This window comes from Ochotona curzoniae, unplaced genomic scaffold, assembly GCF_017591425.1.
Source record: "Ochotona curzoniae isolate NIBS_2020 unplaced genomic scaffold, NIBS_Ocur_1.0 contig_3819, whole genome shotgun sequence".
NCBI lineage: Eukaryota > Metazoa > Chordata > Mammalia > Lagomorpha > Ochotonidae > Ochotona > Ochotona curzoniae.
In genome coordinates this window covers 1,975,926-1,998,593 of record NW_024466004.1, presented here as the reverse complement: position 1 = coordinate 1,998,593, position 22,668 = coordinate 1,975,926, and the positions used below count along the sequence as shown (strand labels likewise).

The window sequence follows — 22,668 nt, the reverse complement described above, 5'->3', positions numbered from 1 at the left end:
GGGCCTCATAGTGAGCCCAGGCAAGCTTCAGACAACTCCAAGGCTTGGCTGTCAGTGTCCACACGATTTCTAGTGTCTGGGGCTGCCTGTTTTCTCAGAGTCCTTCTAAAGGCCAGTGGGAATTCCATTAGATGTTATATACAAAGCTTTACAGTTATGGTAAAATGAAAGAACTATTTCCATGAAGACCAGGTTGGAAAGAATTAAGGTGAAATGCTAAAAGTAATTTAAGATGGCTCTTGATTTAGTAGTGGGTAAAATCTAGGTGAAATAAATAAGCTGTTCACAACCCTTTTTACTAGGAGTGTGTACCGGTCACGGCCTTGCCTTCTGCTTTTTGTGAGTGCTTTGTCACAGATGTGGTTGAAGAACTCCCTGCTGCAGCCCCACTCAGAAACATTGTCTTGGCCTTCCCGCCACTTAAAACCACCTTGTTGTACAGGAGGTGCTTTTTTTTTTTATTTTAAGATTTATTTATTTATTTGAAAATAAGAGTGACAGGGAAAAAAAGAGATCTTCCATCTGCTGGTTCACAACAAGGTGTAACCAGGCCAAAGCTAGGAGTCAGGGACTCCGTCCTGGTCTCCTGCGTGGTTGACAGAATCCCAAGTACGTGGGCCATCATCCAATGTCTCACCAGGGGCATCAGCAGGGAGCTGGATCAGATGTAGAGCAGCCAGTACTAAACCAGCACTTTGGGGAGGCTTAGCTTGCTGCACGACAATGCCAGCTGTGTACAGCTCCAATTTTAAGAATGTGTATGTGAAAATTTAAAACACAAAGTATAGCTACATAATTGGAAGGAAATGAGACAAATCAACAATTGTCACACTAAGATTTCAGAGGCTTTTAAAAAGATGTATTCTCTGTGCTTTTCTAGGCTTTCCAAATATTTTGAGTGTATATTATATGTTTTTTTCTTCCCATGGGAAATTAACTTAAAGGTAAATGTATTTGGTGCAAAAAAACTTTTTTGAATATATGTATAGTTTTTTCTTAATATACAATTTACAGTATCTCAAAATTTGCATTTATTTCATTTGGAGAGATGATAAAGTTGTAATAACATAATAGTTATGTAAACACCTTCTGAAAATATATCCTGATATTTAAAGGGCGTTTGTAGCTATTCCATAAATTATATTCTTGTTCCATTAACTTTTTCAAGACTCCTCATATGTCTCCCCTTTACTACAACTGATAGGTCATAAATTATTGCCTGATGAGCAGAACAAATGAAAGATCTTAGATTTTTAGGGATCTTGGTGATTGTATGTTATGTTTTTAAAATCAGAGGGATATGCTATATTTTGAGAAAGAGTCCCAAGGATGGAAGGAGATTTGAACGTTCCTGTCACCTCCCTGCTTAGTGTCTGAAGCTCAGTGACAAAGAGCCTCCAGTGTTCCCAGCGTTCTTCCATGTTCCAAAAAAGAAAAAGCAGAGGCACATGCATGATTTACTTAGCCTGAGTTCCTTTGGATTTAATCAACAGGGCTGTGTTTCTAGTTCCTCAGACCTGGCTTAAATAGTAGCTTAGCATTCAGCCCATGCTGACTGTCCCCACCCTTACCCCAAACAGAATAGTCCCCTCTCGTCTCTGCCCTGGTTTGGACTCTCTTTTGGTGCTTATCACTTTTGTTTAAAATAAGAAACAAAAATTGTGTATCTTTCTCCTCCACATGTTGCGTGTTCATAGAAGGGAAGAAGGGGGTGACCTAGCCTGCTGTTGTTGGTGCCCATAGAGCCCTTTGCTCTTCAGTAATTGACTGAGTATCTTGAGCACAGGTATAATGGCACCTGCTCAACATGCACATTTCCTGAAAGAGTGAGTCAGGCAATTGTCCAAAGATGGTCAAATTGATCATTTAAAAAATAATAATAAAGAAAAATTCTGGCAATACAGCAGCACAGTCTGTCACAGACTGACAGGAAGCAGCCTGTCAACAGCAGACCTGGAGTATTCGAAAAATTCTGGCCTGTTCACAGTAGAGCCAAGTGGGGTGGGCCTAACACTGAGGAAGCCATTTTGAAAAAGTAATTGGGCAACAGATATAAAATGTCAAATGCATACCATCATGCACTTCTGGGCATTTGCCCTCCAAATGCCCTTGTATACAGTAGGCAAGCATATGGTTAAGTTTCCTCACTATTGGCAATTTATGTCACTGTAGGAGAGTATAGTATTACACAACCATTAAAAGTGATATAGACTGAGCGATGGGTATTGTGACAGAGGCAGTCAACCCACCACTTGGGACAGCCACATCCCGTATCAGTATGCCTGGGATCAAGTCCAGCCTCTGCTTCCAATCCCGCTTCCTGCCAGTGTGCCTGGAAAACAGCAGATGATGGCCCAGCTACTTGGGAGACCTAGATGGAGATCCTTCTTCTTAGCTTCCACTTGGCTGTTGCAGCCATCTGGGGAATGAACCAATGAATGAAAATCTGTCTTTTCCCTCTGTCTCTATTTGTCTTTCAATTAAACACTTTTCTGTGTATTTTTGCAATTCTCTAAGCACTCTCCATACTGATTTCCATAGTGGTTGTACTAACCTGCACTCCCGCCAGCAGCGAAGGAGGGTACCTTTCTCCCCACATCCAAACTAGCAGGTGTTGTTAGTAGAGTTCTGAATATAAGCCAGCCTCACTGGAGTTAGGTGCTACCTCAACGTCTTTTTCATTTATATCTTTCTGTTACCATGGGAGCCTGAGCATCTTTTCATTTGTTATCCATTTGAATCTGTTCTTTTGAAAAATGTCTGTCCATTTCCTTTGCCCATTTCTTCACAGGGATGTTATTTTTTACTGTCCCTGGGTTTCTGAAGCTGTTTATAAATCCTGGATATTACTCCCCTATCATTTGTGTAGTGTACAAAGATTTTCTCCCATTTTGTTGGTTGCTTCTTCACTTTAATTGTTTCCTTTGTTGTACAGAAGCTTTCAAATAAACACAATTTAAAAAAAGAGAATGAGATAAATCGATTTGTGTTATGGTCACTGTGATGGTGACTTTTCTTGATTCAGTATATATTTTTATGCCAGGAACCTTGCCATGTATTTGACATTTTATTTACTAATTCTATCACAACTCGATGGCAGACTAGTATTACCATCAACATTTCGCAGATGACAAAGTTGAGTCACAGAAAGTTAAATAATTTGCGCAGGTAGTAAAGAGCAGACCTGATACTTCAGTTGAGGTGAGTTGGAGGTTACAGTAGGCTGACTTTTAACTTCTAAAATGCACATTCTTGGTTATACTGGAGAAAGATCAAGATACATAGTAAATGAAAAACCAATCCATTCCCAAAAATGTAAGATGCTATTATTTGTCTTTTACTTAAAAAAAAAAAAGATTATTTTTTTTTTGAAAATCAGAGATAGAGGGATAGAGGAGAAGGAATGAAAGAATTTTCTGTCTGCTCGTTCACTGCCCAAATGACTGCCACAGCCAGAACTGAGCCAATTCAAAGCCAGGAACTAGGAACATCTTCCAGGTTTCCCGTTGAAGTTTGAGTACCAAAGCACTTGGGTCATCTTCTGCTGCTTTCCCAGGCATATCAACAAGGAGCTGGATTGGAAGTGGAGCTGCCAGGACTCAAACTTGCACCTATATAGGATACTGGTGTAGCAAGTGGCAGCTTTTACACGCTGAAGCACAACACTAGCCCCATGCTGTACATTTTTAAACACAGCATGATAGTGGCTTCAGAGGTAGTGGATGACCTTCTACCTTTTGCTTCACATTTTTCCTGTGTCTTTTAATGATGGCAAGTGTTTATGTAAATTTTTCACTCAAGTAAGTGGAGCTGATGTTTTTAAAGTTGTACTGCTTAATGAAGACTAAGCTGAAATCTTGAATAACAAATGCATGTTTTCCAACCTCACTAAAATGCTGCTGTGTAGTTCTCCTCTTACCCTAACTTTCCATTCTCTGCTCTCTCTCTCAACCCAGCCCAACAGCTCATTTCAAAATTGGCTTCATCTGGGTATCTTTGCCTATCTGACTTCGCTTGAAATATTTAATATTTTGACTGGCTTATACCCTCAACTTGGCATTTTGTGCTTTGAAACAGACTACATTTTCTGTTTCCCAGAGATAAATGATGGACATGATAGAAATTGTTTATGTTAGGATTATAATTATATACCCTAATACAGTTCTACAGTTAAGCAGTGGTTACCTTGAACTGGCAAAAAATAAAATATTCTGATTCTGTAATTGTGATTTTTTTTCTTTTTTATTATTAATATTTTTATGATACAGTTCCATATGCTCTGGGATTTCCCTTTCCTGTTCCCTAAATCCCCTCCCCCTACTGATTTACCTTATATTACTAAAATAGTATCATTCTTCATAAATAGTCATAAGTCCATCATTGTAGGCACAAACAATGGCAGAGTCAGCATCCTATTGTCATGATAAATTAAACAATTTTGGGGAGTCCATCTTTGATCTGGAAATAGAAATGTACACAGCATTGTATCCTTACATCTGAATATAATAGGCTCAATTAGACAATTACTATACGCCCCCTTAAATGAAAAGGCACAAAACAAAGTCAACAACAGGAAGAAAAATAGAAATTTACAATGCCATGCAGTTAAGTAACATGACTAATGTGTCACTGAGGAAATGAAAAAGAAAACCAAGAACATTCTTGAAGAAAATGATACTACTGTATGCTGTATGAGTCAGTGAAGAATTTGAGCAAAAAAGAAAACTGTTTTTGAAGAAACGATGTTCTGTCTCTCCTCCTAGTCAAATCAAACAGATCAGCAGGGTGGGCAGTTCTTTGCCTGGGTTCACCTGCCGAGCTCCCGGTGAACCCTCCTTCCCACCTGGCTGCTGGTGGAGCTCCTCCAGCCACTGATGGAACTCAGCTCGCTGCTTGCTGACTGCCACGGGAGTATCTGATAACTGCGACGCTACACTGTCATAGCTGCTGTTTTCCCGTGTCTGTCAGTCTCCAGGTGCCCCTCTGCCGTCAGCCTTTCCTCCCCTGTTTCCTGGAATGTGCCCTCTCTGCTTCACCCTGGCTAATTGCCGGAGTCCAGCTCCACAAACGTTTGATTTTTTTATCTTTTACTTTAGAACTAAGACAGCATGCACAGATGTTCAATTAATTTTTACTTCATGGTCAACCAGGTGCTCTTAAAGATAATTCTGTAAGTTACTATAATCAGTTTCTTTAAAGCAAGCCGTTATTCATTCTTCAGAAGTGGCCACTAGGTGACAGCCAGAACTCCAAGGCCAAGGCACAGATGGTTACCTACTAATTAGTAAAACATTCTTACTACATTTTATTTTCACAACTTTATCTATCACATAATGGGAGAAATACATCAAAAGAGAAAAAATATAAGGATCTAAGACAAAAAGTTTCAAACATTAAATCCCCCTACGACTGCAGGCTCTACAGCCTCAGAAGCAGTCAAACAATAATCAAAAGTATATCTCTGTGATGTTAATAGAATCATCCTATATTTCCTCTAGTTAAAAGATTATGAAAGCGGCTAAAGCAGCTACATTTTCTATGCTCTAAAGAGTTGCAAGGACAGGTTAACCTTTAAGGTCACAGCAACTATATTTTTGCCATAGCAGTTTCAGCTCTTACTCCCATCACCTCCATTAGTTTGTAAGATTCTTGTTAAGCCATTTCCCAGAAGGCATGCTATATGTCTGGGCCCGATTTCAGGGCAATGGGTAGGTACACAATAAGGTGTCCAGAAATGGCATGGCTTTAATTGTACTCCTGTGTGCAGTTAAAGGCCCACTCACTAAGACATTATCAATAACATTAACTCTTAAGCTCACAGTAGTTGCCAAAGCCATCTCACAGGGGCAAACAATGCCTCAATAGATTACAGAATTCTTAGTGGGGTGCTTGAGTGTCCATGCAAACAGGGGGTGAGACTGCGTCAAGATGGTCAGAGAGAAATCGCCGGGCCCTGCCAAACAGCTGGAAGCTCCCCAGGCCCTGCCAAGCAGGGAGCTGTTCTCTTCACACCTTCGTGTCATCCATACCTACTGCACGGACCCCAGCAGCTAATGATTCAACGTCTGTTCAAGCATGTCTTTACCCTCTTCCACCATCTTCATTCTCCTGTAATTGTGAATTGGCAAAAGAACGCATTCATTTTGTTTGAAGGAACATTTTTCTGATTATAAATTCAGAGAATAAATTTGTTTTGTGGATGCTGTGATACAACTCATGCTTTTCTGACCATTCTTATTTTTGTCTACTCAACTAAATTGTAGCTTCTTTAGGATAAAGTCCAGTTTCTATACTCGTCTTGCTCCATCTTTGCCTAGAAAACATGCGTTTATTATTATAGCTGAAATGATAAATTAAGCCACAATTGCAACACAGCCACATTTTCTGGATTTTGTTACTGCTACTTTTGAAAGACTTAATTTAGGAATTGATACTGCATTTATCTTAACCAGCAGAGAATCTTCTCTGATAGTCTTCCCCCAAAAAAGAGGAAAGAAAATCATGATTTATTTCTTTGTATATAATTTTGGCTGAATTTTGCCATCTTGTAGGCCATATTTTCTAGCTGAGTACATATTGTGAAGGATTGGAAATCTGTTTTGGACTTTTGTTTCATGCAAACTAAATGTTTTAAAATATGGGCTGTTTGATTTTTTAACTGTATTTTTCTTTCTCAGGCCAAGTTATCAAGGCGTGGGACATTGGAGTGGCCACCATGAAGAAAGGAGAGATCTGCCATTTATTATGCAGGCCAGAATATGCATATGGCTCAGCTGGCAGTCTCCCTAAAATTCCCCCAAATGCGACTCTCTTTTTTGAGGCAAGTATGTGCGTGAGGTTGCCTCATCAGCATCTGCTCTATTCTAGGGCTCTCTTTGAAGCAACAGGCAGTGGAACAAGGAGCGAAGCTTGCGATTGGGAATCAGATCCAAGTTATTTATTTTGGAGCCTGCCTTCTTGAATTGTTTCCCACAAACCCAAGGAGTGTGTGCCAGTGCTTTCTTAGAAACGTGTCTCTGGCACAGAAAGGTCATATCCAAATAAACAAAAGACGCTTGACTTGGAAATAAAGGCTCTGGCTAGTTGTTTGAGTATAACCTACTCGGAGGTGACCAGAAGATAGGACGGAAACGTCGGAGACGAATGTAGAAATATGCAGCTGTAAGATATTTTCCTCTTATCAAGGTTTATTAATATCACAGATCTCCGTCAAAGGAAGCAGCAGTGGGTGGAGTTTTTATTCATCTTGTGCTGAACTGCATACATGTTTAGCAAAACCTATTTTTAAAAGCCACCCTAACCAGGTAACACACACCTTCAGTGGTTGTCAGCCAGACGCATGAGGTTTATTCTTCCACTTTACAAAGGCAACGCCATAAACTGGGTGGAAAAGCGGTGGCCTCAAGTCAGACAACATAGCCCTGTGCCAGCGCCTCGCAGTTCTGGCCATTTGCCTACAAGACAGTGTTGCTAGTATTTCCTGTCTGCCTTCGCACTGCGGCCCCGCAGGACTAGTGCTAGACATTGTCATTACATGACGTTTTTTCTGCGTATTTGAAAAAAGCCTCGTGTCCTTTTGCCCCCTACTTTTTCAATAACTAAGATGCAATTGTGAGTATATTTTTGTAAAACAGAGTTTTATTTCATAAAGTGAAAAAAGGTTCCAGTGGCATTGGTCTTTCCTCAGCCAATTTTTTTCCCCCATTCCTAGGTTGAACTCCTTGATTTCAAAGGAGAGGATTTGTTTGAAGATGCGGGTATTATCCGGAGAATCAAACGGAAAGGAGAGGGATATTCAAACCCAAATGAAGGAGCAACTGTAGAAAGTAAGTATTGCTGTAAGAGAGAACTAGACCTTAACAGTGGGGTTCCATTTACGTGCATGAAGTGGGGGAAATTGTAAACTCTATATTTAAAAATTAACATCCTGAATAGGGCTAGCACTGCAGCATAGAGGGTAATGCCTGCACCCCATATGGGTGCTTATTTGGTTCCCAGCTACTCCTCTTCTAATCTAATTCTCTGTTAACTGCCTGGGGGAAGCAGAAAGAGATGGCACAAGTGCGGGCTGCTGCTCCCGTGTGGGGGACCTGGCTTTGGCCTGACCCAGCCAAGGCTGTTGGTGGCTCTCTAGGGAGTGAACCAGTAGGTGCAAGTTTTTTCTGTTTCTCCCTCTCTCTGTAACTCTTTCAAATTTTAGTTATTCAAAATGTTATTCTTTAAAACTGCCTTTATTACAAATTTTAAAGGCTCAGGAACCTTTTACTTAAATATTAAAAACTTTATTTTTGAAAACTACCTTATAGGGCGCGGCGTGATAGCTTAGTGGCCAAAGTCCTTGCCTCGCACACGCTGGTATCCCATATGGGCGCCAGTTATAATCCCGGCAGCCCCGCTTCCCATCCAGCTCCCTGCTTATGGCTTAGGAAAGCAGTCGAGGACAGCGCAAAACTTTGGGACCCTGCACCCATGCAGGAGACCCAGAAAAGACTCCAGGCTCCTTGCTCTGTATTGGCACGGTTCCAGCTGTTGTGGCCGCTTGGGGAATGAATCTGTATGTCTGCTTTCCAATTAAAAAAAAAAAAAACAAAACTACCTTACAAATCAGTGTAAAAAATATGTTGTTTTTAGCCCAGTTCAGAAAAATCATGCTTCAACGCTGTAAACTGCTAAATGCTAAAACTAAAATAGACATGAAACAGCTGAATAGTAATCTATAGCCATTTTAAGGTGTATAGAACCTGGTTGTATATAAACTAATCATTAAAATGTCAATGTAAAAGTTACAGGATGTGGTTCGAACTTGCGTTCTTTTTTTTTTTCTCTTTTAACATATTGATTACTCAATACCATGTCAACAAATTCCATAACGTTATAAATTGTTAGTGATGTAATGTCGGGGCTTTTAATTGATGGGGATGATACTCTGCTAGCTCTACCTTCAGACCAGAGATGGTCTCCCCAAGAAACCGTTGAACTTATCTGGACAATAAGATACTGACTTTATGCTTGGTAGAGGCTTGCAATGAAAGAATCTCAACTAAATTTGAACTGTGGTAATGCAGCAAGGTGGAGGAATCTACCTTGGGGGGGGGTTGCGGGGGGGGGAACCCAGTGCCTATAAAACTGTGTCACATAATGCAATGTAGTCAATAAAAAAAATATGTTGTTTTTGTTTGAAATAGTTACATAGAGGAGGAGAGACAGAGATGCCATCCACCTGCTGGTTTTCTCCCCAAAGGCTGCAACAGCCACAGGCTGGGCCAGTCCGAAGCCAGGAACAAGGAGTCTACTCCATGTCTTCCACAGGGGTGCAGGGATCCAAGGACCTGAGCAATCCGTCCCTGCTTTCCCAGGCCACAAGCAGGGAACCAGATTGGACACAGGCCAGTGCCCATGCAGGATGCTGGCGCCACAGGCAGACGATTAGCTTGCCACACCACAGCACCAGCCGTGAATCTTTTTTTTTTTCATTGAATATATACTAAAAATAATTTTAGATTCACAATTTATCTAATATTGACTTTACTTAGCAGTAAATATTAGCTCAATGTATATGTGCCAGGCACCCTACCAGTACTTACAAACTTGGAATGAATAAAATCAGACAGTCATTTAGCACAATGATTAAGAATGTGGGACTAGAATGCCCACAGTCCTTTCCAGAGTCCAGGCTCCACTTCCCGTCCAGATTCAGTAGCCTGGGAGGGGATTCAGTAGGGAATGGCTGAAGCACTGGGTCTCTTCCATATACATGGGAGACATGGATCCAATTCCAGGCTCTTAATGCCATGGCTCAGTCCTACTTACAGTCATGTTGGAAGTGAACCTACAGATGGAAACTCCCAATGTTGTCTGTCACTCTTTCAGATAAAATGAAAACAAACAATATTTTTTAAGTGAATAAAAAAAAAAACAGTTCCATTCATTGAAGAATCCTTAGTCAATGAACTCCTTGGTGTGTCAACAAATTCATTGACTGTCTCACATATTTATTCATTTATTTCATGCAATAACCTTATGAGATAAGATTTATTATCCTGAGTGAAAAAAGAGTTCAAAGATGTAACATATATTGTCCAAGATTATTAAGTGACTAAACAGGGCAGAACATGGTAATCATCTCCAGAGGATTACACATGCTAGCTGTCATCATCAGGGGCAAGTTCTGGCCTCAGCATCGTGTTTAGTTATCATGTCCACCTCAATGTGTAATAAATCTTCCAGCTTCTGTTTATTATGGCTCTGACATTTGCCGACTGGAAATTCTGTAGAATATTCCTCAATTTGAGGAATTCAGAATTCGATTGAGGTTAAGTATTTTGGGGAGAATACCACATAACTGATATTAGGCCTTTCTCTGTTCATCATTATCAAGAGCTACTTGATATTGGCGTATCATTACTGGTGATATTGACTCAGGCCGCTGTGTGGAAGTGAGTTTTGCCATGCTTCTCCTCTGCATTCCTAAATTACTAAATACTTCATTAGAGGGAAATAGGAGGAGACGATGTAAACGTCCTGTTTTACATCACATGACACTCATTTTAGCATTCGTTAATGTTTTTTACATGCATGTTGTTATGTGACTAATGGCGATTTTTGTGTTTCCATTATTTCTTCCATACTTATTAGTTGGAGTTATTCTGTAATAAAGGGCTTCTCTTCTCTCTCTCTCTCTTTTTTTTTTTTTTTAAGATTTACTCATTTATTTGGAAGGCAGAAAAACAGAGTGAAAAGGAGAGATCTTCCATCTGCTAGTTTACTTCCCAAGTGACCAAAACGGCCAGGAGTAGGCCAGGCCAAAGCCAGGAGCCAGGAACTCTATCAGGATATCCCACATGGGTGGCAGAGACTCATCTGCTGCTTTCCCAGAAACAAGAGCAAAGAGTTTAGCTGGAAGCAGAGCTGCCAGGCTTAAACCAGCACTCTGATACAAGGAGCCAGCATACAGCTCTAACCTGCCACACCACAATGCTGTGTCCTTCCCTGCCCCCACCCCACCACCTTATATATTTATATAGTTGTTTATTTTGTATCTGTGGACCCATTCATATTATTTTTTCTATAAACTATTACCCGTAGTATTCTGACTTATTTTGTTGTTCAAATTGTCAAGATTTAACCATTGGACACTTCAGATTGGCTCTCATGTCTTTTCAACACACCATCTTCCTTTTTTTTTTCTGTTTGTTTTGCCTTGTTTTGTTTTTCACTTACTTGCTGGAATCATAAAAATGCTCTGGGCTCATCTCAAAATTTTTCCTCTCCCCAGCCAGGAATCAACCAGTTCAGGAACTCTGATTCCTTTTATTGAAACCTTGTATTAAAAAGTTAGTGTCTGGGTGCTAGTGCTGTGCTGGAGGCTGGCACTGCTCCCTTTGAGCTAGTGGGAGTAGTGGGCATGCCTCAGCATGGAAGCACACAACTCGGTCAGCCTGCATGCGTACTGAAGGCCGGGAGACCACCCTGAATGCTGGTTTCAGCCAGCTAGCTCAGGCCTCTTCTCCCTTTGCTCATCTGAAGCTTCTTCCAGCAGTGAGAGGCCTGGCTTTGTTATCTTCCATGCATGTACCTATTTACACAGTCCTAATGTCTACATGAGGTGCTCAGAATCGCAGACTGGCACCTCTGTGGAAAACAAATACCTTAACTGGGACATGTTTGTGTATAGTTTCTTTGGTTGTTAACTGTGTAGCGCACATTCAAAAGACCATTTGCCCAAGTTCTTGCTTCCTCTCTGCCCTCAACCATTACGCGTTTGTAATATATTGTCTGTGTTTGTTGCTAGGTATCCTGGTTTTGGAGTCCCCCCTCACACTGTTGATTACTTATGTTTTGGGCTTGTGGAAAGAAAAAAAAAAGATGCATTTGGAGATGTTATTCCCCCTCTATCTCTACCAGACTGTCGCCATTTCTCCATTTGCATCCTGTTCCTCCTACCCTTGTGCGTAGCCAATCTCATCCATTCCCAGTTTTTTCTTCCTATCTTTCTCTTTCAGAACTTAGCAGATACATGGTTGGCTTTTTTTTTTTTTCTGATTATAATCCCCCTTTTTTTCATGAAGGACAGCATAATATGTATGAAACTTTTAAAATAATCCTTTATGCAACTTTCTGTTTTGCTGCTCCCAAATGTATTAAGAAAGGGCAATAATTATTCTTTATCTCTCATCTTGTTAGAATGTACTTTCCCAGGAAATTGTAGGTTTATTTTTACTTTTTCTCCCAAAGGTCTTTTTGGCTTTTTGGAACAAATCAATTTTATAGAAATTTATTGTGGTGATTTTTTTGGTTACCGGGGCTAAGGTGTCCTGCCTTCCCTCTTAAACGGGTTAGCTCCTGTGTGGGAGAGAGAGGAGGAGGTTGCCTTAACGGTAGTTGCCGTTCAAAACAAAGACCGCCTTGTTCCCGAGGTCTCTGAAGTGACTCTCGCCTTTTTCTGTGTCGTGTCACTCCTACTCTTAGATTCAAAACCGGCTGTAAACCTGGAAGGAAAACTCGTTCTAGAACGAAAGAGCAAAGAAGGGACCATCTGTGTCAAAGTCAGTGTAGACACAGAAGAAATAGTGAGTCTGTCATTTCCAGGTGGGGATGCCATGAAGCGTGCAGGTGGGGCACTCAGGCTTTGGGAGGATGGACTTCAGAATTTTCAATCCTAGAATTACCTCCTGATGTTTCTGTGACTTTAGACAGTTTGTTTAACCACCTTGAGCCTCCAGTTTTCTCATCTATAAAATGGGAATAATTGTTATCCCCACGGATAATTGTTATCTTTATGACTATGAAGAAAGATGCTTAGCACACAGTGGGCATTTCTTTTTTCCTAAATCTGGTGTCTCTGTTTCTATATTGTTTAAGCAGGCTTGAGGATAGAAATCTTTAACACTTCTTTTATCTCCTATGTGCAAACCTGCAGCAAGTGCTTCAGATTCTGCCAGGGCTGATAGAACCCAGGGTTAATTTAACTCTAGTAGCAATCCTCAAACTAATTGTGCATCTACCAAGGCTTTTACTTAATTGTGATCCTGTGCTTCCATTTCCTAATTTGCCTCTAGGTGGGAGAGAGAATTTAGGTTTGTTTGACAGAATGTATTCTTTCTCAAAAAATGTATTTTGTTTTCGCTCTGCATCAGGACCCTCTTGTTTACAAGTCAGGTTTCAGTCTCCCATGCTTGCGCATTTTTAACTGTCAGTTAAGATGACTGCCCCATAATTTTTATTTAGTTTTGTCAGTTTCCATTTAAAAACATAAAAGGCGCCGTGTTCTAAGGTAACTCTAACTGACATGATTACGATGACTGATACTTTAGTCATCGAACTTTAATCACCGGTAGTACCCGACAAGCTTTACTTTCTTAGAAAATTCAATCTGACTGACATAAGCCTCTAAGCAGCTACCAGTTCTCTGTCTCTCACAGCTCCTGATTGATTTATCAGCCTCTAGTTGGATCAGGTCCACCAGAATGCTGGCTGTCAGTGGTGCTGTCTCTTCTTGCCTCAGTTGCTTTCACCCATATTGAAATTCAGAGACTGGGCAGTCAGCAGTACTTATTTAAAGGCAAAGAAACAGAAAGAAAAATTTTCCATTTATTAGTTCACTTTCCAAGTGCCTAAAACAGCCAACTCTGGGCCAGGCTGAAACCAAGAGCTAGGAACTCCATTTATGTTTGCCATGTGGGTGGCAGGAACCCCAAAGACTTTGGCCATCATCTGCTACCTCCCAGGCACATTAGCAGGAAGCTAGTTCAGAAGCAGTGGAAAGACTTGTTCTCAGGCAGTCTCATACGGGCTGCAGGTGTTCTAAGCTTAGCCCACAGCACCACACCACCTGTCCTCCCCCACCATGCAGTATTTTTTAATGAGAGAATTTCAACAGAGTGATCTGTTGAAATGCGTCCTTTTCCATTCACCTCCAAACCCATGATTGAGAGGGAGGAGGGGGAACCATCAAAAAAAAAAAAAAAAAAAGAGGCCAAAAGTCAGTAGTAATACTGGACAATGGAAGAATACAAAAAGTGAATCATGAATTTTGAAAAATTTCTGGACTATGTAAAGTAGATAAAAATTGGCCTGATGGAGACTAGGCTCTGTAAAACCAACCCAAAACAGGTGTAAAGCAGACCTCTACTGAGGTACACACTGTTCTGAAAATTTCAGGAAGAACGCCAAGCTCACAATTGGCCAATGCAGGGAGCCAGGGCAGGCTATGGGGTAATCATCAGAGTTGTAGTAAAATAGTACTGAACAACTGGGCCAGAGAACCTCCAGGGCAGGCGTGCTCAGCTTTGGCCAAATTTAGAATGATCTGGGAGCTTCTAAAAAAAATTCTAATGGTGGAGTAAGCATTGACACGAAGATTAATATGCCACTTGGGACTCGTGCATTGCATATCTGAGTGCCTGGTTCAAGTCCCGGTGACTCCACTCTTTTTGACCCAGCTTCCTGTTAATGCACACTTGGGAGCAGAGGATGGTAGCTCAAGGACTTGGGTCCCTCCCACATATGAGAGACCCAGGTTGAGCTCTGGGCTCCTAACTGTCCATGGGGATTTGGAGAGCAAACGAGTGGATGAATGATCGCTCTCTGTCTCTGTGCCTTTCAAATAGAAATGAAAATAAATGTTTTTTAAAAATCAGAGGCCAGCGTTATGGCATAGTGAGTTAAACTGTGACCTGCAGTACCAGCACCCCATATGGGTGCTGGTTCAAGATGCAGCTGCCCTACATCCAATCTAGCTCCCTATTAATGTGCCTGGGAAAGCATCAGAGGATGGCTTAAGCACTCGGGCCCCTGAACCCATGTGGTAGAACTAGAAGAAGCTTCTGGCTCCTGGCTTCAGCCTGGCCTAGCCTTGATCGTTGTGGCCATTTGGGGAGTGAGCCAATAAATGGAAGAGTCTCTCTCTCTGTACGTGTGTGTGTGTGTGTCTCCTCTCTAACTTTGTCTTTCGAATCAATAAAGTCTTTTTTAAAAAAATGAATCCTGATGCTCAGATCTCAGACCAATTATGTAAGAATCTCAAATCTCAAAGGATGGAATTCCAGGCACAAAACTACCCAGGTGATTCTGGTTTGTAGCCAAGGCTTGAAACTACACAAACTGCTTTTAAGTTAAAGCCACTCAGATCAGGCTCTAAAATAAAAAGGGATCTGCCTCAGAAGACTTCACATGCTAGGGAAAGACAATACATAAAGTTTATTTGAATGTTTGAAACAGATTTGTGTGAAAAGTTAACTCTCTTCCATAATAAATAATGCTGAAGTATTCTACATCTTAAGTAACACTATTGCACATATCAGCAGAGGAGAGAGGGGTATTCCTGGCCTTGCTATCCACATCACCTCCAATAAATATCTGTAAAATATTCTCCTGGATCCCCAAAGGCAGCCAAGTCTTCTGGGATAAGCTCTACCATGAAAACACATTCAACTACTTGGAGAAAAGGTGCCAGGTAACCAAATCATTTGGTTACTCGAAGTTCTTCCTCTGCAGTTTGTTCAGACCGCCAAGAATCTTAAGCAGACACCAAGAGAAAGAAGCACTAAGGTGAACTAGCATAAATAATAGAAGAGAACTTGAAGAATACCAAAGATTCTCTTTAGAGATGGCTAATAGGATTTTAAACTTCTCTTGAAAAAGGAAAGGGAGGATAAGAAAGTTTTCAGAGATTAAGAGTGACTCCCAAAATTAAAACTCAGAAGAAGGACTGAAGATCAAAATGAGAAGTTCCTGAAGTCTTGACTTGCTGATCTGAAGGCTGGTCAAGGTTATCGCCAAACAGAGGGAAAACCGCAAGGTGAAAGGCTAAAAGACAAATTTGAAGATTCCTCTGATGAAAAATTCAGGAGAGACAATGCACCTCTAATCTAACGTGTAATAGAAAATTTCCTAGTGAAGATAGAAAATTTTAACATTGATAGTATCAAACAAAAGTGGTTTCTCACCTCAGTACATCCTGGTGAAATTGAGCATGTAGCTTCAAAAGAAAAACTCTTAGCTCTTCCAGAGAGGAGCAAGCTCTGGGCAGAAGAATCGAAGTCTTACTCATGAGGGAAATATTAAAGATAGGTGGATGTTTGGCCTAATGGTTAAGAATTCCCTGTCCCATAGGTAAGTACCTGGAGTCCATTCCTCACTCTAGCTCCTGACTCTAGCTTCCTGCTGATGTGGATCTTGGAAGGCAGCAGTAACGGCTCACATCGTGGGATTCCTGCCACCCACATGAGAGACCTGACCTTGGTCAACAGCCATTGTGAGCATCAGGGGAATGAACCAGCAGAAAAGAATTTGCTGTCTGTTTTTCTATCTAATGAATAAATTAAGAATGAGTTTATTAAAAGATAAATACTAAAGACAGCACTTAGGGCATTATCTGTAGCTATGAGCTTTGGAGCCTAGAATTGTGTTCTCGGCCAAATTGCATAAGCCCCTGTTACCCATGTGGAGGATCCAAACAGAGTTCTGAGCTCACGGCTTCGGCCTGGCACAGCCCCAGCTGCTGCAGGCATATTGGGGGAGTGAACTGGCAAATGGAAGACCTCTCTTTCTCTGTCACTCTCTTTCAAACATATAAGTCTTAGAAAGATCAACAGAAAAGGAAAGAAAGAACAAAAGGGAAAAAAAGATAATTAGGTTCCTGACACCAATTTAGGGGACCTGAACTGAGGTTCTGTTTCCTGGCTGGAGCCTCAACTCAAGCCTTGACTGTTGTGAACATCTTGAAACTCTGCCTGGCTGTGTGTCTCTTCTTGCCTCTTCAAAATGATTTTTTAAAATTGTTTTTTAAAAAAAGGAAAATGTCTGTCATAGTAGTTGGGACACTGTTTGGGATGCCTGCTCACATGCCAAATCAAAGTGTCTGGGTTCAAGTCTGGGCTCCACTTTAGACTCTAGCTTCCGTTCTTGCTAATGTATACCTAGGAAGGCAGTGGTGATAGTTCGGTTGGGTGGGGACCCAGCCACCGTGGGAGAGTGTAAATTGATTCCTGGTTCCTGGGCTGAGCCTCAACTGGCTCTGAAAGTTACAGATATTCAGAGATACCAGATACAGATACCAGGTAGAAGGAAGAGCTCTCCATCTCTTTCTTTCTCTTTGCCTTTCAATAATTATTTAATTAAAGAATGGCACGTAAAACTTGGAAATCACCAAATGTGGAACGAGGAGCAAGAAGAACAAAGAAAACTTTTCAGTTCATCAGAAATAAGTAACAACAACAACAAGTAAAACAAGTTCAACTGTATAGGAAATTGGTACAAGGATAAAACCACTCAAATCACTGATTACAAATATTATAGATGAGATAAAAAGTTTCCTATTAAAGACAAAAGGGCTCATGGCGTAAAAATTGTGACAACAGAAACATCTAGCTATATTTTTTGTAGAAGTGCAGCATTAAAAGGAAAAAGGCACTAAAAATTGAAATTAGAGGAAAGGTTCTGTGTATGTACATGTTGAGATCTGATCAAGCTGTGAGGCTTTTGGATTTTGTTTGTTTTTCACATACTTTTCAAATATTTATGAATGGTCTGGCAAGCAAAAGAAGGCAATTTCTTGAAATCCTTTCATTATATGTTTTCACTGAATAATATATTATGACATTTGGTCTAAAACAGACATTGTTCTTTCAAATATTTTGAATTTATTCAGCTCCTTTCTTGTATAAGTCTGCTCATATAGTAAAATCATAGTAAAAATAATTACTTGATTTTTGAAAAAATGTTTCTCACTTATTTTCATTTTGTTGGAAAGACAGGCACAGATAGAGACCTTCTATTCACTGGTTTACTGCCCAGTGCTCACAACAGCCAGGGCTGAGCCAGGCGCAAGTCACAACGCCAGAAGTTAATCCAGATCTTTCACACAGGTGGCAAAGACCCAACCGTTTGAACCATCACCTGCCGTTTCCCATGGCACACTTCCAGCAGGAGTAGAGGAGCCGGGGTTAAACCACCCACTCTGTTAAGGGATGCAGGCTTCTGGTGTCTTCACTTCAACCAAATGCTCACCTCTTTTTTTTTTTATTAATTAAAAAAATACAATCAATGGTTCATTTATTTTATAATAATGTTTTTAAAAACAAAACTTCAGATCAGTAAAAATGTGAACAACCTCCTGGAATTTGCTTAAATAGAAGCGATGACTCATAGATTGAAAAAAGGAAAATTCCTATAAATTAGTGACAATCACCACTCTTCATACCCTGTCTTCAGATTAGCAAGTCATTAAGTAAATATTTACTTTCTGTGTGCTGGTCACTCTGAGGTCCAGAAGACATATAAGTCATTGCTTTTACCGCCTAGGAATTTTATTCATAGGTCAACAGGATTCCATGTGGAATCACCAAGTGCCTTCTTGTGTAGAGTTCCAAAACATGTTCAATCTTGTTAACACACCACAAACACAGGAAAATAATCATAGCTAACATTCACCGAGTTCGTCTTCGAATACTTAACACCGTGTTTTCACATAGCAGACATCCCAACATTTGAGTGAGTGAATGTCAAATAGTGATCTAAAAGCTTTTTAATTCAGCTCGTACTCTGATTCCTCTTCTGTGGACAAAGAAACTGAACTTAAAGCATTTAAATGAGCCAGGATTGTTGAGTGACAAAATGAGACTAGAATCCAGGTCTGGCTCCCCTGATGTAAAAGGAATGGTGATAAAGGTTTCTGTTGGTAGAGAATGTATTATTGCTGAGTATGTACTTCCTGTTTAGACTATGAAATCAAAGTCATTTACATAAATGGCATGCTGCTGCAAGAGCTAGCTCCCACTCCTGCCCGCAGTCCTGTAAGGCTTCTCAGCAGTAGTGTTTGTTCATGTCCAGTGATGCAAACCAGTGAAGACAGAGGAGGCAGTTGGGGGAAATTTGACCACCATGCCTGATAGAACCATATTTTTATCATCGGTGATGAATATGCTTCTAGAAATCCATCTCTGCCTGCCTGTTCCGGAGGTTACTAGAGACCCCACTCGTTTGGGATGCTCTGTACTATTGAGCAAGAGACATAGGCAGAAAAAAAAACTCTTTGGCATGAGTCAGGCAGCAGAGAAAATCCTTGCCCAGTGGGAGTAACCTGTCCCAACCTGGTTTTCCCTGGCCAAATGGCCAGTCTTGTCTAGTAGTAATGCCATTACAACATTCCCATTCAGATCCCCATGACCCAGTAATTGTTTGGGGAATGAGTGCAAAGCTATCAGACACCAACTGCTATAATTAGAAAAGGGAAAAACAGACACTTACCAGAGCTAGCGTCTTTAGGCTGGAGCGTTTACAGCACTTTTTTTTTAAAGTTATGGAGCCTCTTTCTCAGTTTTGCTTCCTAAAATACAAACTGTACAGTTTTTGGGTTCTTGCATTCCAGTTTTTGTTACTGCTGTGTGCTCTCTTTCCTTCCCCCCCCCCCCATTTTAATCGGAGTACAAATTGCTGTCAGCACATCGAGTTCATGTGCCAGCCACATTCAGAACAGGGTGTTCTGTGCTCTTCAAAACAAAATTGCTCTAGGGCAGTAAGAGAACAATAAGTCAGAGCTCCAGTTTAAATGATGTTTTGCATCGGGCCAGGCTCACTTGATGTGGTTACACTCGGATTGCGCAGCTAAGCTTGAGTAATTTGGTTTGGTTTGACTTTGTGAAGTTGGGGGAGGACCTCCCTCCCTTTACAATACATAGACTTCAAGTCAAGAGAAAAGGCTGACTCTTTCTAATTTGTTTATTTCTTTTACTACCAAGAAAGCCCTAAGTAGAAGCATCCTGTATGTCCTTTTATTCTCTTTGGAACGTCACAGATCACTGACTTCCCGTAAATCATGCTGGTTGGGATTAGCAGCAGACCTCCTGAGCCCCAGAGGCTGAGCTCCCAAGTGAGTCATGGTGGTTATTATTAAATATTTATTAAGTTAGTATTTGCACTAAAAAATGCAAAGTCAAAAGCAACCACAGGTCTTCCACAGCCAGAGCTACTAAGGCTCTCTTTAGTAGCAATTGTTAAACTAATAGAAAATAATAAGAATAGTAGTAGGATCTGTAGGAGCAAGCCACATGATTCCAAGTGGTGTGTGAGTTCTTGTCAACCATCTTGCAGAACTTGTCCCACCAGTGATCCAAGTTTAAAAACCAGTTAACCCACAAGTGATAGCCTTCACTATTTGTAGATGTAAAAAGTCTTGGACTGCATATGCCCTGGGGCAGTTATACCTCCTCTTGCCTTGACATTCCAGATACAGTCAGTATTACAAGGTGGTGGTTTTACACACACCACTGACAGTGGGTGTGCGCTCACATATGTACTCATCCGTGCAGCTGTCATTGTAAGATTTTGTGTTACTAGAAGTAGTGCTTAATCAGGTCCAATCACTAAGGGCTAAGACAATGCCAGAAGAAAGGATTTGTCCATCTATGTAGGGGTAAGTATAAGAGCTGTTGCAAATCTTTCCTTCCTGTAAGGTAGCCACAAATACTGGTGCTGTCCTTTGTTATCTAAGAGAAACTAAATGCAGTGAATGTTTTGCTCTCATAATTATGCTTTCATTATACTTTATTTATTTACTTCATTGCTTTCCCATTCATTGCTTTATTAGTAGCAAGTACATTACAAACTGAAAAACAGCCTAGGAAACTGACACACAGGCAGGAGTCCTTTGCAGAGTCTGAATTTCCTGTTTTGGAAACACATTCAAACCTGATCAACCAAAAGCCATAACAAATGTTCTGATAATTTCCTTCCCCCACTAAATGCACTCTCCTTCAGGAGGAAGATGATACTTCTAACAAAAACCTCAGACAGAGAGATCTGTTGACTAGGTTGTAAGCTGCTACTAAGGGTAATAAATCTCAGTACTTGAGATAATCCACAGAATGTGGGCTGAAACTCATTTTCCTCAACAAATCTTTTTTCATGAAAAGTAGCACCCATTCGTCTTAATTAAGCTTCTTGGGCACATTTAAAAATACTTGGAAGCACAAACTTCTAAGAATTCTCAGCCTTTTAAGAAACATCATGTTTTACTCTTGTAAAAATCTCTCCACTCCTAGGCTCCCTACAGGGCCTCTTTAGTATGCATGTATTTGAAAATAATAAAACTGAATTTGCTTTAAAATATTTTTCAGGGGTGGCCATTTAGCCAAAGCAGTTAAATCATTCAAATACCATAGTGAAGTATCTGGGTTCAGTTCCTGGTGCTACTTCTCAACTGCAGTTTCCTGCTAATGCCAACCCTGAGATGCAACAGTGATGATTCAAGTAATTAGGGTCAGTCCCTCATGTGAGAGACATGGATTGAGCTCCCAGCACCTGGCTTTCCCACCCAACCCTGGACATTTGGGGGAGTGAATCAGGGATTAGGAGCTCTGTTTCTCAAGCTCTCACACTCTCTCTCTCCGTCTCACACTCTCTCTCTCTCCCTCTCACACTCTCCCGTGCACATGTGCACAACCCCTTCTCCATAAAAAAGATTTTGAAAAAATTTTTTGCTTTTTAGAACCTTCAGTTTACTGCAAGTTAATTCAGTTGTATTTAATATAGAGCATCCATCCCCAAAGAGTACGTAATAAAGAGGGAATAATCTACACATTCATGGGTATGAGATGTGAAACACAATGTCGTGTGCCAGCTCTGTCCTGAGAGCCAAGTCCAGCTCTAACCCTTGTTTGGAGGACCTCACCCAATAATCCAATCTGGCTCCAGTTTCCTGGACTCCATCCTATGTGTTTGTTCAAATCAGGATGGTATGTACCCTAGTGAACTAGATAGGGACAGAGGGCTTCAAAGCATAAATGTCCATGTTACATGTTGGCTCCTAATGTTTACCCCATCACTGTTTACTCTTCGGAGTTTAATTTCTCAGGCCTGGGCCACAGGTAATCCAACAAAATTATTAACTACAAGAATTGACTTTGAAACTGATTCTATTCCTGAGTCAGAATTTTAGAGCTTCAAGGGAGCTTTGAGATCATATAGTTCAAAAGTAGAGCAAGTTGAGACTGAATTTATGTTTAGAAAATAACAAATATCTTACAGGGCATGAGATGACTGTAGTCTTGTAAAACTTTTCTAATCTCTTTAAAGCACAGATAAAGTAGTCTTTTAAAAAAGTGTTTTAGAGTTCAGTGTAGGCCATTATACATAAATTATAGAGGTAAAAACAAGTTTTCTAATGAAAGACAAATTATGTTACTTGTTGACTGTTATGCTGTCATAAAAGCTATCCAGTTTTTGTATTACATCAAATATTTAACTGAAAAGACATAAATATTCTTAATATTAAACATGAAAAGTTTCAGGGAGTTATTCCTAGAAAAAAAACAAGAGTCTAGCTGATAAGAAAAATGTCTATGAATGTGTTTTGTCTGTTGCATCTTAGTAAGATAAAAGCCAGTTATCTAAAATGAAAATACTCTGGGAATAAACTGAGTGGGTGGGAGCTCAATAGGAAATAAGCCCCAGGAAATCAACATTTCTCACTGAACATTTCAGGGAACGTGATTAAGCATTTGATTTATGAAGTTGCACTAGACTGTTGGTTCTTCCTACTTTACACTTGTTGCTTTCATTAAGGAACATGGTTATTAATGCCACTGCCTTTGGATGTTCGCTTTATTCAACCATATTTAAATGAGATTAGAACTCTTTGTACTCAGTTAACCTTTGTGTGTGTCATGG

At 40.5% G+C, this 22,668-nt stretch overlaps 1 protein-coding gene across 3 annotated transcripts in view; it reads left to right on the top strand.

Annotated features, from left to right (window-relative positions):
• The window catches only part of FKBP5 (FKBP prolyl isomerase 5), a 118,170-nt gene that overhangs the window by 71,224 nt on the left and 24,278 nt on the right, over window positions 1-22,668 (top strand). For all 3 annotated transcript variants that reach the window (XM_040983242.1, XM_040983244.1, XM_040983245.1), the window contains 2 exons: window positions 6,678-6,820; window positions 7,712-7,826. In XM_040983242.1, coding sequence (XP_040839176.1) covers window positions 6,678-6,820; window positions 7,712-7,826 — 258 coding nt within the window. The remainder of the gene's footprint in view (window positions 1-6,677; window positions 6,821-7,711; window positions 7,827-22,668) is intronic.